This window comes from Apostichopus japonicus, chromosome 10, assembly GCF_037975245.1.
Source record: "Apostichopus japonicus isolate 1M-3 chromosome 10, ASM3797524v1, whole genome shotgun sequence".
Lineage (NCBI taxonomy): Eukaryota > Metazoa > Echinodermata > Holothuroidea > Aspidochirotida > Stichopodidae > Apostichopus > Apostichopus japonicus.
This window is the reverse complement of record NC_092570.1, coordinates 1,258,158-1,271,580: the sequence shown is the minus strand read 5'-3', so window position 1 is coordinate 1,271,580 and position 13,423 is coordinate 1,258,158. Positions and strand designations below refer to the sequence as shown.

Below are 13,423 nucleotides of genomic sequence, written 5' to 3'. Positions count from 1 at the left end.
ACTCAAGACCCCATCAAGGACCCTATAGGAGAGAAAAAAAACTGAAGACACAAACACTCAGACCAGATTACAATGCTTAAAGTGCTTGTCCAAAGCACTCTTAAACCCATTCTTAAACCTGTTGCTTTTTTTTATCATTTTTTATTCTGTTCTAAAGTTCCAAAACACTGAAGATTTAGCCAGTTTAGTCAGGTATAATATATTGCAATAAAGTTTCCAATTTGCTTATAAATGTACGTAATACTACTATATGAAAAGTGTCCAGACCACAAAATCTTCGAACAAATTCATTAATTCCCTTGTTACGTTTAATATTTGAGGGAATTCTTGAACATCATCTTCGTGAAATCAAACGCAATATGTGAGAAATACCTGTTTATTTATCATCTATCAGACCAAGCTATAGCTATGAAACAAGATCATTTTATACCAGAGACCAATTATATTAGGGGTTTGATATCTGAACGGTTTCATCATTTTTTCCCTCCTCCATTACCTAGATGCTGATTTACAGCGAGGTTTATCCAGCAAAGGCCTCATTTATAGCGATAACACCAACCAAATTCACTCGGAAACCAACAGTCATCTTTCAGCGGAGTCTATCGCCCTCTCCCTTCTAAAGAAGTTCTCGCTGAAGCACCTCCCGAGGGCCTCTGAGCTGGAATGGATGGTGTCAGAGAAGGATGCTCCCCAAGCTGTAAGTAACGCGGGAAATTTTCGGATGAATCATTGGAATTTGTTTTTATTAGGAGAGTGTTGTAGTATTTGGATTCTTAATAATGTAGTTAAACTTGAAATCAGACTACTTGCTAATCAATCAGATTTAAATTGGAATATAACACTTGCAACACTTATTCATTGATCAAAATACAGAATTTGTAACCCGGAAATATTGAAATGTCCGTAAATGAGGTGTGAAAATGTACTAGACTCAATTGAAGGGATGGCTTGCCCATTTTCAAGTTGATAAGGTAAAAATGAAAATATGAGATGTCACCGTGACAACCTAAGTACTTAGTTCTTCACACATGCTGCACTGTTGAATGGTCACACACCAATTCTTCCAATCTAGAAACAATGTCTAAAGGTAACTTTCATTTTCTGTTCGTTGAATTGTTGACATAATACTCGTTATGACCCAATTTAAATTGATATGTAATGTCACCGATATGCAGCTATTCCCTCATGAACAAACCTACAGTACATATGTGAGAGTCGTACTGTATTTACACATGAATATTATCCCTGTTTGATCCTAATTGCACATATACCTCAGTTTGAAAACTCCAGCCCAATGAGATCTAATCATTACCACTTGTCTTTAGCAGTATTATAATGTTAACAGAGTTATGTAATCACCACAGTGAGTCTTAACAATGTTTACAGAGTTATGTAATCACCACAGCTAGTTTTAACAATGGTTAGAGAGTTATGTAATCACCACAGCTACTCTTAACAATGTTTACAGAGTTGTGTAATTACTATAACTAGTCTTAACAAAGTTTACCCAGTTATGTAATCACTATAGCTAGTTTTTACACTGTTTACAGAGTTATGTAATCACCACATCTACTCTTAACAATGTTTACAGAGTTATGTAATCACTACAGCTAGTCTTAACAATGTTTACCCAGTTATGTAATCACCACAGCTAGTCTTAACAATGTTTACAGAGTTACGTAATCACCACAGCTAGTCTTAACAATGTTTACCCAGTTATGTAATCACCACAGCTAGTCTGAAGTAATATTCAAGTGTTAAAATGAGTTATGATGAATGATGTCATCTGGGCAATTGAGTTGAAAATGTCTTTCTTCTTCTCTTCAATATTTCAATCATTTATTATCCACAGAGCAAAATAATATTTCTAAGAAAGAGGTGCATTTAGATAAAGTTATAAATACATTGAAATTTGATAGCGAAGCAAACACTTCAAATGTATCATGTCCCGAAACTAAAACTAATCAAAAACTAATCAAATTACAAATAGCCTAAATTAAGATGTTGAAGAATATCTACCCAGAATAAACACACAGATGGCCTACCATGGTTCACTTCTTGGATTAAGGGAAGGTTTATACCTGTCAAATTAGGTTCCAGTTGAATCGACCTCGATCAATCAATCTCGAGTTAGGGACAGTATATATATGTTCAGATGGAGTTATTAACTGACAGTGTGGAGTATTCTTTACTTCGATATAAGTGTCTCATTTTCTGTCACTAGACTGTCATTTTAGATCGTACTTGCATGCTGGAATATATATGATAATAATGCTTTTCTTTTTCAGATTTTTTAAAATTTACTTTCCTCTGCTGCTAGTAGAAAGATAGAATCGCACAGCTTAGGAATAAATAACCCATTTGTGTGGAATTGGTGGACAATTCCAAAGAAGCATTGCAAAACGGGCGGGAAGCTAACTCTCTATAGCGTAACTGCTGTGCTCAAGAAATCATAATATTATTTGGCTGGAATTTTAAGATGCAATCTTTCTTGATTTTAAATGCACAGGTAGATGGAATAAGGAGTTTGACTTTACACAAGTACTTGCTTTTTAAAAATCTTGTTCATGGGATAAATGAAACTTTTGGAAATATTTTGATACATGTAAATACATACTGTGTGTGGGCAGTACAGACTAATGTATGGTTTGTGAATACATAATATGTGTGGGCAGTGCATCCTAATGTACAGTATGTAAATGTGTGGGCAGTACAGCCTATACCGTCAACAATTAAGTCTTGAAGTTTGTTTAGAAGTTGTAAAATATTGCAACATTTTGCATCTAATCACCCTCCATTTTACCAAACTTTTCAAAAGGTCACCCTTCTCGTAGACCCCTCCCCGGATGACATAATATCTTGGTACACCCTTTCCTCCCCCCCTCCCTCAGTACAAACATGGTGGTTGCCTACCTGGTAAAACCAAGCACTTTCACTATGATATATTTGGTTTCATTTCTTTGTTTTGAGAAAAAGTTTTTGTTATGTTGGCTGTAGGTTCGGGGCAAGTTCAACATTTAGTCTGCACTTCCTGTGTTGTGTAAACATATCTCTTATAGACAAGGCTACAATTTGTTATCTTAAACTGGTATTAATTAGTCATTTACTGAAGATAATAACATGAAACACAGCTATTCTGATAGTAGCATAAAACAATGCTATTTTTTAGCACAGCTATTTTTCATACTCATTTGTCATATTCTTTGCTGTGCTAACAATATCATGACACTGCACTAGATTTCCCTAGCAGGCAACAAAGTTTAAAGCTCACAACAAAACAAAATGCAAACAGGCCAACAAGAAAACAAAAAAATCCATCAGAAAATGAAAGCTACAAGAAAAAGCTTTAATTAACAGAATTGTTTCTGAAATTGAAAAGCCGTGACAAAGTTTATATAAAAGCAAACTGTCATGTTAGAAACGTCCCTTGCATAGAACTGTAGCTAGTCAGAAAATCAGAAAATCAAAATGCATCAGAAAATCAAAGCTATAAGAATAAGCTTTAAAAGAATTGCTTCTGAACTTGAAAAGCTGTGACAAAGTTTATATAAAAGCAAGCTGTCATGTTAGAAACCTCCCTCAGATAAAACCGTAGTTAGTTTTGACTTTATCTTTCTTTTCAATTCTTTTTTGCAAGGATTTCATTTGAGAAATATTATTAGTCTTCTCAGTTCTTTCTTTTGTTTTTTGTTGTGGTTTTTTTTTTGGCCCTTTTAAAGTGCTTTCTTATTACCACAATTCACGCACCTCTTTCTATTTCAGCTTCTACCATTACCCCAATCCGTGCCCATCTCACCAGATGACGGAGAGAATTCTGATCTGCTTAGTCTTTCAAATAAAAGTGTAGGTTTTATTTTATCATCATCCCTGTTTGTGATGCCGCAAGTTGTTGTTGTTGTTGTTTTTGTTTATTCTTCATGCTGGGAAAGTGTCCATTAGCTATAGGTTGCATCAAAACACCCGCCGTTTGTACTGAACGGCAGGTTTTTTTTCCAGTCGGTTAGCTGAGTGATCAGTTCCATCTTTTCGCACTATAGTTGAGCTGCCTATTCATCTATTATGCTTGCAACTCATCACACAGCTAGAAGCCAAATCACTATCAGATCACGGCAGTCATGGCAAGGTGTGAACAAATCAACTCTCCCAACTTCACCAATCCCAGTCTGTTTGTAGGAGAGATAAAGTTTCAGTAACTTGAGGTCAAGAGAGCTGAAAAATGCAACCTATGGTCAATGGACTAATTCTCGTCATGTTGGTAGTGGTGTTGTTGTTGGTGTTGTTGGTGTTAGCAATTAACTGCATAACTCATCTTTAGCTTTGCATGTTTCGGTATCCAAAGCACTTTGTCACTTAGTAAAGGCATTCTTTACAACCTACCTTCCTCTCCTTTGTTATAAGTTTTTTTCCTAAAGCTCACCTACAAGTAATCATTTTGTAATAAGACCAAATACTAGGTTGGGAACATGAAGATTTAATAAAATGGCACATTTTATTCATCCCTCTCTTTACCCCTTACATCTCTCCCCTTCTTTCTCTGCCCATTTTTCTTCTCCCCTTTCTTCCCCCTACCTCTCCCCTTTTTCCCCTACCTCTCCCCTTTCTCCAGACAAATGGAATGAGAAACAGAGATGTTTTTTCATCATTGGGCCATACTTAAAAATAGAATGACTGATCATCATTTAGTACAACCACCCTTCCCTTCACCTATCCAATGCCTTCTCTGTGCTGAGATAAATTATCAATCTCATGATAATACAATGTTTTATACCTGATATTCTACCGTAGATGATGTCTAGAATTCAACATTCTTCCATACAAACTTTATGTGTAAAGTTGTCAATGCATGTAGTGTAGTGGATGAGGTTAATACCTAGTGTTCCTGGATATTATCCAAAACAATAATATTATGTCTCCATATTGCTGTTCTCTCTCCACCTCTCTCTCTCTCTATGTCTGTGTTCCTCTTATACTTTCCAATCTCCGTATTTTAGCACACAATGATAACGCAGATCCATCCTGGTGTATTCTTTAATACAGTGGGTTGTGTCGTTCCATCACTCGATAACATCATTGGCACCATCATATTTCACTTCCGGCGTCCGTAAATGTTTTTTGACAAATTGCAATGCAAATGTAAAGATGTTCGTTGACAGTTACCTTATTATTTTACAAGAATTCTAACCACCTGCAAAACTGCTAGACCAAAATTAGAAAGCTCAATTATTTCCTGTTAATGTCAAGAACGATTTCGTTCCCAGTGATTATAAAATAAAGTAAGATTGATGAAGGGTCAGCATGTGTGCAATGAAATTGATTGGAGTTTATTCTATATGGAAATGTGTTTTCTCTCTCTCTATCCCTTTTTTCTTCTTCGTTTTTTAAATTAAAGGATGATTTTAGGGAGAAAATGATTTTTGGTTAGTTACGGACTGGTGACAAATCTGTTCTCATTCTATGTTGTCGCTCTCTACTACTTTTTACTTTTTGAGACATGATCCTTTAAACCATCTGAGGCTTGTCAATTAAAACGGCTGAAGTACTTAGTCTACTCACACCGTGACTTTATCAAAGATTAAAATTCTGATCAAAGTAATCCAATACATTATTTCCTGATTTATCAATGTTTTTAAATTTTGAATTTGATATTAAACTCAAAAATTCTTTTTGGATGTTCACAGTAACATTGGCACAGCGAGAGATGTTACATTGTTAAAACAAACTGCTGCTTTTATGTTAAAGTCTTCATCATTTGTGCTCAAGTTTTCTCTAACGTTTTCTTTGCTGTTGATAAGATTTTTTAAAACCAGCTTGTTCACCAGATGGAAGAAGCTGCTTTAATTGCAGAGTGCCTGATACCGTCCAAATAAGATCATATTGTGACATATTTTGTCGAAAATTACGTTGGATAGCTAGCAGACTGTTGTTAATAAACGGATATTGTTAATACATTTCTAGGGTGACTGTTGTACCTATGATGAGCTCTTATTCTGTGACTTTCATTTTACAATTACATTCTATGACAAGCATTTTACACTCCACCATGTCCTGTTCACATGATGGGGTGTAATTGTGCAGTTTTTCAAAAGCTTGTCGCAGTATGGTTCAATGGAATGCTGCCACATATCGAAAGTAATTGCTAATGTGTTGCATAAGTTTCATTGGTTGCCGTTAAGGACTGTTATTGATTAACACTCTCAATCATTTTTTTCATTTTTATTTTCATTTCTATTCCCCCACCCCCTCTCCCTCCCCACCCATAGATGCGACTCAGAGGTAACATGGAATGGGCTCCACCGAGAGCACAATTGATATTTAACATTCATCCAATTCCAAAGTAAGTAACAATCTGACCTTGACTTGATTCATTTGCAGTTACAAACAATGGAAACAAAATGGTTTCTATTAGTTTTAATACGAAATTGTGAGTTGACAACTTCAGTTGTCGCATATTACAGTTGAATATATTTGTATTATTATTTCTCAATGGGAACAACCCGTGAAGGGGGGGGGGGGCTGGCTTAGGACCTGCTTAATGTAGCAAAGCTGACAAATTCGTCAACATGATTTCATGGCAGTACAATGTAAGGTTCCAGATACACATTATTACCCTTGGACCCACAGAAAGCCTGCCAGAGATCATGGGAAGTTGCCAATCTCATAAGTCATAATTCCCCCAATTTGAAATCTTATTTTATCGTAATTTTTTGTTGAAAATTGTCTGAACTAAAAAATCAGTTTTTAATCGTACTCTGACAACTTTATCATTGTATAAACTTTTGCCACATTAAAGTGGTAGTTCTATCTCTTCCTCTTTGTTACATTGGAAGTGAAATTGTCCACTCTGTTTCTTCAGAGAAATCGTTATCGGTTTTCCATTTTTACTTTTGCAGGAGAAAACTTATCATTGCCAAGCAAAATTATAGGTGTGCTGGGTGTGGAATGAAAATAGAAAGAGGTGAGTCTAAAAAAAAACATGACCTAAAGTCATTCCTTTCCATGTGTTTTTGACCCCCAACAGACATCCTACTAAAGTTACAGTATACACATCACCAAAAAGATCTCCCGATAATGTATATTTATGACAAGATTTTTATAGCCTGTTTGGGAACCTCTGTGGTGCTACATGGTGGAAAGGAAGTGTCTACATTTTGTTCTTTGATTGCTTTGACATACAAAAGCAAACCATCTCCATCAATGAATGCTATTTGCAGTCGTAACATTTTGACCAGACCGATAATACCTATTTTACGAAATATGAAATGCAATATTTTCCATATTTTCATCTCACGACAGGGTTTCTGAAAAGACTTAGGTATTGCCATTATTTAGGTAAATTTTTCTGCCAGTGTTGCCACACGACCAACACAACCATCATCCCATCGAGGATTCTTAGGAAGTGGGATTTCACCAAGATGGCAGTCTCGAACTTTTCACTGGAATTCTTGAGAAAGATCCACAGCGACCCTCTGTTTAATATAGGAGACATCAACCCACACCTATATAGGAAGGTCAAGACCTTACAGAACTGCCAGGTAAACTCATCATCCTTCTATACTCCTCTTTAGGCCCACCTCCCACCTCCCCCACTCACCACCATCTCTCTCTTATCACCTCGTCTTCTCTTCTATACCACTTCCTCAATTCACCCCTGCCCTATGCTCCTGATTCTTTTCAAAAGCAAACCGTAACCATGGTGTTTCTCATCTTTTATCACTCTCTTCAGGAGCTTAGGTCTCAACTATTCTCATTGAAAGATTTTATACGGACCTGTAGGCTAAGCGATCGGTAAGTTGCCTGTTTGTTCATTTTGCCGGGGTTTTTTTCCTTCAGCTTCTATATAAGGAAAGAACCTTTAAGATTTACTGATGTAAGACGTTTGATTATAGCATCAGCGGGAACTTTTTTGTTTTTAATGTATTTGTAGAAACAGCATTCATTTTTGTTTCATAAATGTTTCTACAGGGTGTTTCTCTGTTTTTGTTAATTTCCCGACTTGAGAGTTTGAGTTGTATCGAACCAGAATCTTTGACACCTGAGATAACGAGCGAGTGAAACATCGTAAATCTTCGTCCCAGCAGACTTTGTGGTAAACGAGTTGGTTAACAGAAAATGTTTGTACGGAAAAGGCTACCGCAGGCAGGAAAAGCTCCTCAGAAATGGCGAGAATCCTCAGAAATGGCAAGAATTGTAGTAAAACAATCAACATTCTGTTATTTTTCTGTATTTTAAACATTTGCACTTGATTTCCAATCCTACAGTTCCCTTTTTTCACTGTTCGACCAAGAACCTCCACACCTTCTCTCCGAGACGGATACTTACTCCATAGAAGACTTGATGCGGGTCAGAAGCGGGGAACTGGAGAAGACCCTGAATAAACTACTGCAGCTCGGGGTACAACATGTGACTCAGTGTGAGGTAGAGTCATCAAATCATATTACAGACACTTATGATTTTTGTATGGACAGATTGATGTTTAAATTTGCCCAGAATGATGCAAATTTAACAAAAATGAAAAAAAAATTTGCGATGCTATTTACGATAAAAGGTCCCTCGATTCTCCGCTACCATCGGAATTTAGTTGTGTTCTACAGTGCCTACAATTGTTAATGTATGTCAAACGCTATATTTGTTTATATCTTTACAGCTTTGTCAAGCCAAAGGTTTCATCTGTGAGATGTGCAGGAATGAATGTGATGTCATATTTCCATTTGAGCTACAGAAAGCTATTCAGTGTCCAGGTAAAGACATAAAGTTGTGATTAAAAGTTTTCTGTATCTTGTGTTGAGTGCTGAATTTTAACATATGTTAACAAGTCATTCCTATGAAAGTGCCATTCAAACATATTTATGAAGTCCATAGAACAGATTAATAAGTAAATATATAATAAGTGAAGGAGTTATTAACTCTTTATTTTGTGGCATGGAATTAATCATTTGCAGCAATTAATCATTTGCAGCAATGAATTATTTTATCATATTTATTTTATCATATATATTTATCATATTTATTTTATCATATTTATTGATAAGTATAAATCTTTCAGTTTTGAGATTTTCTTCCTAATGCACAGAATGTGGTTCTTGTTATCATCGGGCCTGTTTTGACTTTACGACAGATTGTCCAAAATGTATCAGGATCAAAAGGAGGTGAGTCATATATTCCTTTAGAAAGTATAATTATCTAGAGATCAAAGCCCATGTAGATAGTTTTAACCAGTAGTAAGAAGAACATAGTTAATATTGCTATCTATGAACGCCTGATTTCACCTACATTTCATATAGGGTGTGATGATGTTTGATTGTGCCTATAGGGTGTGTGTGTGATGATGCCTATGTATGGTGAATCAAAATGACGTGGTTGTATCATTACTAATGTATGAGATGTCATTGTGCTATCCTTTTCAAGTTTCAACTGTTTATTTTTAAACAAACTCTAGGAAAATACTTCTGGCACAAATTTCTGAGAGTGAAGATAGCAGTCAGTCTACCTCCAGACCAGGAACACCTGAAGATGGTGCCAGCTGACAGGAGTAGGGAGGGAACCTTCTAAAGTATTACATCACAGGATACAGTATGGTGTACCACTGTGTACAGAGAATCAGCTGCCACGACCAGGTATACCAGGCAGCATCCAGACCAGGAACACCTGAAGATGGAGCCAGCTGACAGGAGTAGGGAGGGAACCTCCTAAAGTACTACCTGACAGGATAGAGTATGGTGTACCACTGTGTACAGAGAATCAGCTTACATAACCAGGTATACCAGGCAGCATCCAGACCAGGAACACCCGAAGATGGTGCCAGCTGACAGGAGTAGGGAGGGAACCTCCTAAAGTAATACGTCACAGGATACAGTATGGTGTACCACTGTGTACAGAGGATCAGCTTACATAACCAGGTATACCAGGCACCATCGCAGATGACAAGGCACACTTAGAAGTCAGAACTAGTGTGATGTAGGACTGTACAGTGCCAGTCTGTACAACCAGGTGTACCAGGCAGCATCCAGACCAGGAACACCCGCAGATGATGCCAGCTGACAGGAGTAGGGAGGGAACTTGCCTAAAGTAATTGGTCATGAATCTCAGCAGAGACTATCTGCTCCTGGAGCAGGTATGCAGATGACAAGGCACACTTAGAACTAGTGTGATGTAGGACTTTACACTGCCCTGGGTTTGACACCAGAAGAGAGAGGGCACATTATGGTGTACCACTGTGTACAGCCAGTTTCCTTCCATACCAGTTATACCTGACAACAACACCAGATGATAGAGCACATCTAGAACTAGTCTAGTGTTTGACTGCCCAGCAAGTCTGCACCAATACCAGATTTAACTGCGTATGACACCAGAAGAGAGAGGGCAGAGTATGGTATACCATTATGTAAAGCCAGGGTGCTTCTGTACCAGTTGAATGTGCACCTGGACTACATGAGCATGACACCAGATGACAGGGTACAGTACGTTACACCGTTGGTGTATATCCAGTCTGTTTCCATACCAGGTTTACTGAAGATCACACCAGAAGGTGGTACATCTGGACACTAGTTTGATGGTACACTGCTGCTGTTTTTGGCCAGTCTATCAGCAGCTTTGGTACATACAGCTGATACAAGGTGGTACCTGAGGAGGAGTCTTGTATACCTGTCACAGTATTAAACATTCTTATAAAGTACCTTACATTAGGTGGTGATTATCCAAATTAAACTTTAAACATAATCTTAGCCATTTTGCTTTCACTTATTCTGTTTCCGTATAGTCATAATTTACAAGACTGAGATGAGAACTCTTCTATGACAGAAATTTAAGCAGCTAATGCATGAAAGATCTTTGTGATGAAAAAGCCTTTCCCTCTACAGAAATGGAATTCCACTACGTGTGTCTTTAGCCTATGTTCTTTTCTGTGTTTTATAGTCAACACTAAATTATGCCAACCTATAATGACATATGGCAAGAGAACATGTTATTCACCCAGCAAAGGCTATCATCATTTGTAATCCTAACCATGCTTCTTTTTCTACTTAAAACTGATGTGATTTAACTTTTTTTTTTTTTTCCACGATCGAAAAAGTGTTTTTCCTTTTTTCCATAAAAAATGAAATTCAGTCATTTCAGTGGGATTGGTAACTTTTCACTTGATGCGATGTAAGGCAGTCTTAAACTTGTGATCAAAGCACTGAAATAAACTTGACTAAAAGATTGTAAAAAAATTTCCCCACTTGGTCCTTGCGAAGAGCCCGAATAAATCTGAAGAATTATTTCTCATTTGGCTCTCTGGTTCATTTTAAAGTTAGTCTTCTGTAATGTATGAGACGTACTCTTAATATCAGTTCGAGGGAAACTTATTAATCGTCATGGAAAATTGGCATTAAAATGTTCTACAAAAAGTTTCCAAATGTTATGTTGATTATTTTCAAATAAAAAACTGCTTTTGTCATTGTATCGTTGCTTTAACAGATTTTGCATAGGAAGATTCCTTACCAGATTTGAACATTAATTTTTTAAGTACAGCCTTTCATTAAAGGCAAAGGTGTCTTTCTTTTGGGTGCATTTTACCGCACCCGCAAATGATACTGCTTGTGATATGTTGACTTTCTGTTGATTACAGCACCGAGGTTTGTAAGTGTGTATTCTGTACTACTTGTTTAGATACAGAACTAGAATTGAGTTATCATGTCTTTCTTATGCCATTATATGCACAGTAGTACATCAGGACAAAACATTTCAACTGGCAAGTCATGGTGGTACTTCCAGAAGATGAAAAAACTTATTAAGAACATGTTAAAGACAGTTTGATGTATTAGAAGGAGGAGGAGGATGAGAAAGAAAAATAATTCAGGAACTGAAATTTATAAAATTCTTCAAGGAATAATATGTAAAGATTAAAAAGCACATTCCTTTATTTTTTTGATCCATGTACAGATATTTCATATTTTCATTCATTATATAAAACTATGTATACGTGCAATACACACAGGTGTTGGGATAATGTACTGAATATTTTGGTTGTTGTGGAGACTAAATGTAGAGAAGGGTATACATTTCTTTGATTCCATTCCTAGAGACCCTGTGATACCTACAGGCCTATACTTAACACTGAAGGGTGGGCTGAGCTACCTATCAGACCATTTTAAGTTTATATAGCAGGGCAATTTTTGAGGATGCTTTATAGTTGCCCCTCGGACAACTAGGCCTTTCTTTTTTTGCTTTTTTCGAAACAGTTAAAATTTGGTTGTTCCAACAAGTGCGGCAAAATAACAAATGACAACAAATATGTACACTCAAGGAAAGATGTGTAGGTTTGGTGAGTAGAACACCAGATTTGGGCTAGTAAAACTCCCCCACCTGGGTGTACCACTATTTTTGTAGTATGTCAGTACCTTCTAAGTTATGGACGGTGATACCATTATATCATTTTTTTTCTATTTGGGGGTGTTTAGTTACAAAGCAACCTGAATTTGATGTAAACAACTAGTCATCCACCCGATGACCTGCAAAACTGATAATGGTCATCTTGGACAATGGATGACCATTACAAATTTATTCTGCATAGTATACATAGCTGCAATGATAAACATGGTAGATGCATTATTTGAAAGTCGAATTGTAAACACTGTGTCAAATGCTATTTCCGTCTACACTGCATCAACGAAGACGCACTATAATTGATACAGTGTAAGAGGGAACAATCATTTGAGTAATTTGAGGCATTTTCATGAATCATTTTCAAATAGGAGGAAAAGACAAAACCCAGGCAACATAACAGAGATTGTTGTAGAATAACATTTCTGTTGGTATAATTATGTCAAAATTGATCTGTGTTGGAACAAAGGATTATGTTTATTGCTGAGAGTCCAAATACACATGAATTTATACCAATAAAAATGAAAAGCATATTTATTTTCCTATGTCTTTTTTTCTTCTGTTTTATTTTTGGCCTCCTGCATATTCAGCTGGTAATGAATGTGGACTGCTGATCATGTCAGAAACCAAATCAGAATCCATCTGTACAGCTTTTCCTGTCGTCAGAATCAGGTTTAGAGAAAGGGGGAGAGGTTGGGGTAATCGCAAAATGAAATAGCCCAGTTGCGGAGTGTCCATACAGTCAGGGGGGGTGGATGCCCCCCCCTGACGGACTCAAATGGACTGCTGGCGCCCTTTTCAGCTTTTTACCACTTTTTACTTATTCGCGATTATTGACTTTTTTATTGCGCTCTCATCAACCTATTGACATTTGTCACATTTTGTTGGTGTAATTTTCTGACAAAATGCTCTAACGTACGGCGGTCTTAATTTATCAGCACTTAATTCCGTTGTACGAAACTATTTCCAAGAATTGTACAGGGTTTTCGATCTATTTTTTCGAAAACATGAGCACTCACAAAGATACCACGCTTAGATAGTGTTGAAAGCGCCCCTACAGGCC

General features: G+C 36.8%; 1 protein-coding gene across 5 annotated transcripts in view; it reads left to right on the top strand.

The window, feature by feature from the left end:
• Positions 1–12,897, top strand: part of LOC139974829 (run domain Beclin-1-interacting and cysteine-rich domain-containing protein-like) — a 30,740-nt gene extending 17,843 nt beyond the window's left edge. For 4 of the 5 annotated variants that reach the window (XM_071982284.1, XM_071982286.1, XM_071982283.1 and 1 more), the window contains 10 exons: positions 501–697; positions 3,763–3,843; positions 6,261–6,334; positions 6,891–6,955; positions 7,294–7,532; positions 7,724–7,785; positions 8,259–8,415; positions 8,645–8,738; positions 9,071–9,146; positions 9,437–12,897. In XM_071982284.1, coding sequence (XP_071838385.1) covers positions 501–697; positions 3,763–3,843; positions 6,261–6,334; positions 6,891–6,955; positions 7,294–7,532; positions 7,724–7,785; positions 8,259–8,415; positions 8,645–8,738; positions 9,071–9,146; positions 9,437–9,524 — 1,133 coding nt within the window. In that variant the 3' untranslated portion in view covers positions 9,525–12,897. The remainder of the gene's footprint in view (positions 1–500; positions 698–3,762; positions 3,844–6,260; positions 6,335–6,890; positions 6,956–7,293; positions 7,533–7,723; positions 7,786–8,258; positions 8,416–8,644; positions 8,739–9,070; positions 9,147–9,436) is intronic. The other variant, XM_071982285.1, reaches the window with a different exon arrangement.
• Positions 12,898–13,423: the final 526 nt, after the last annotated feature.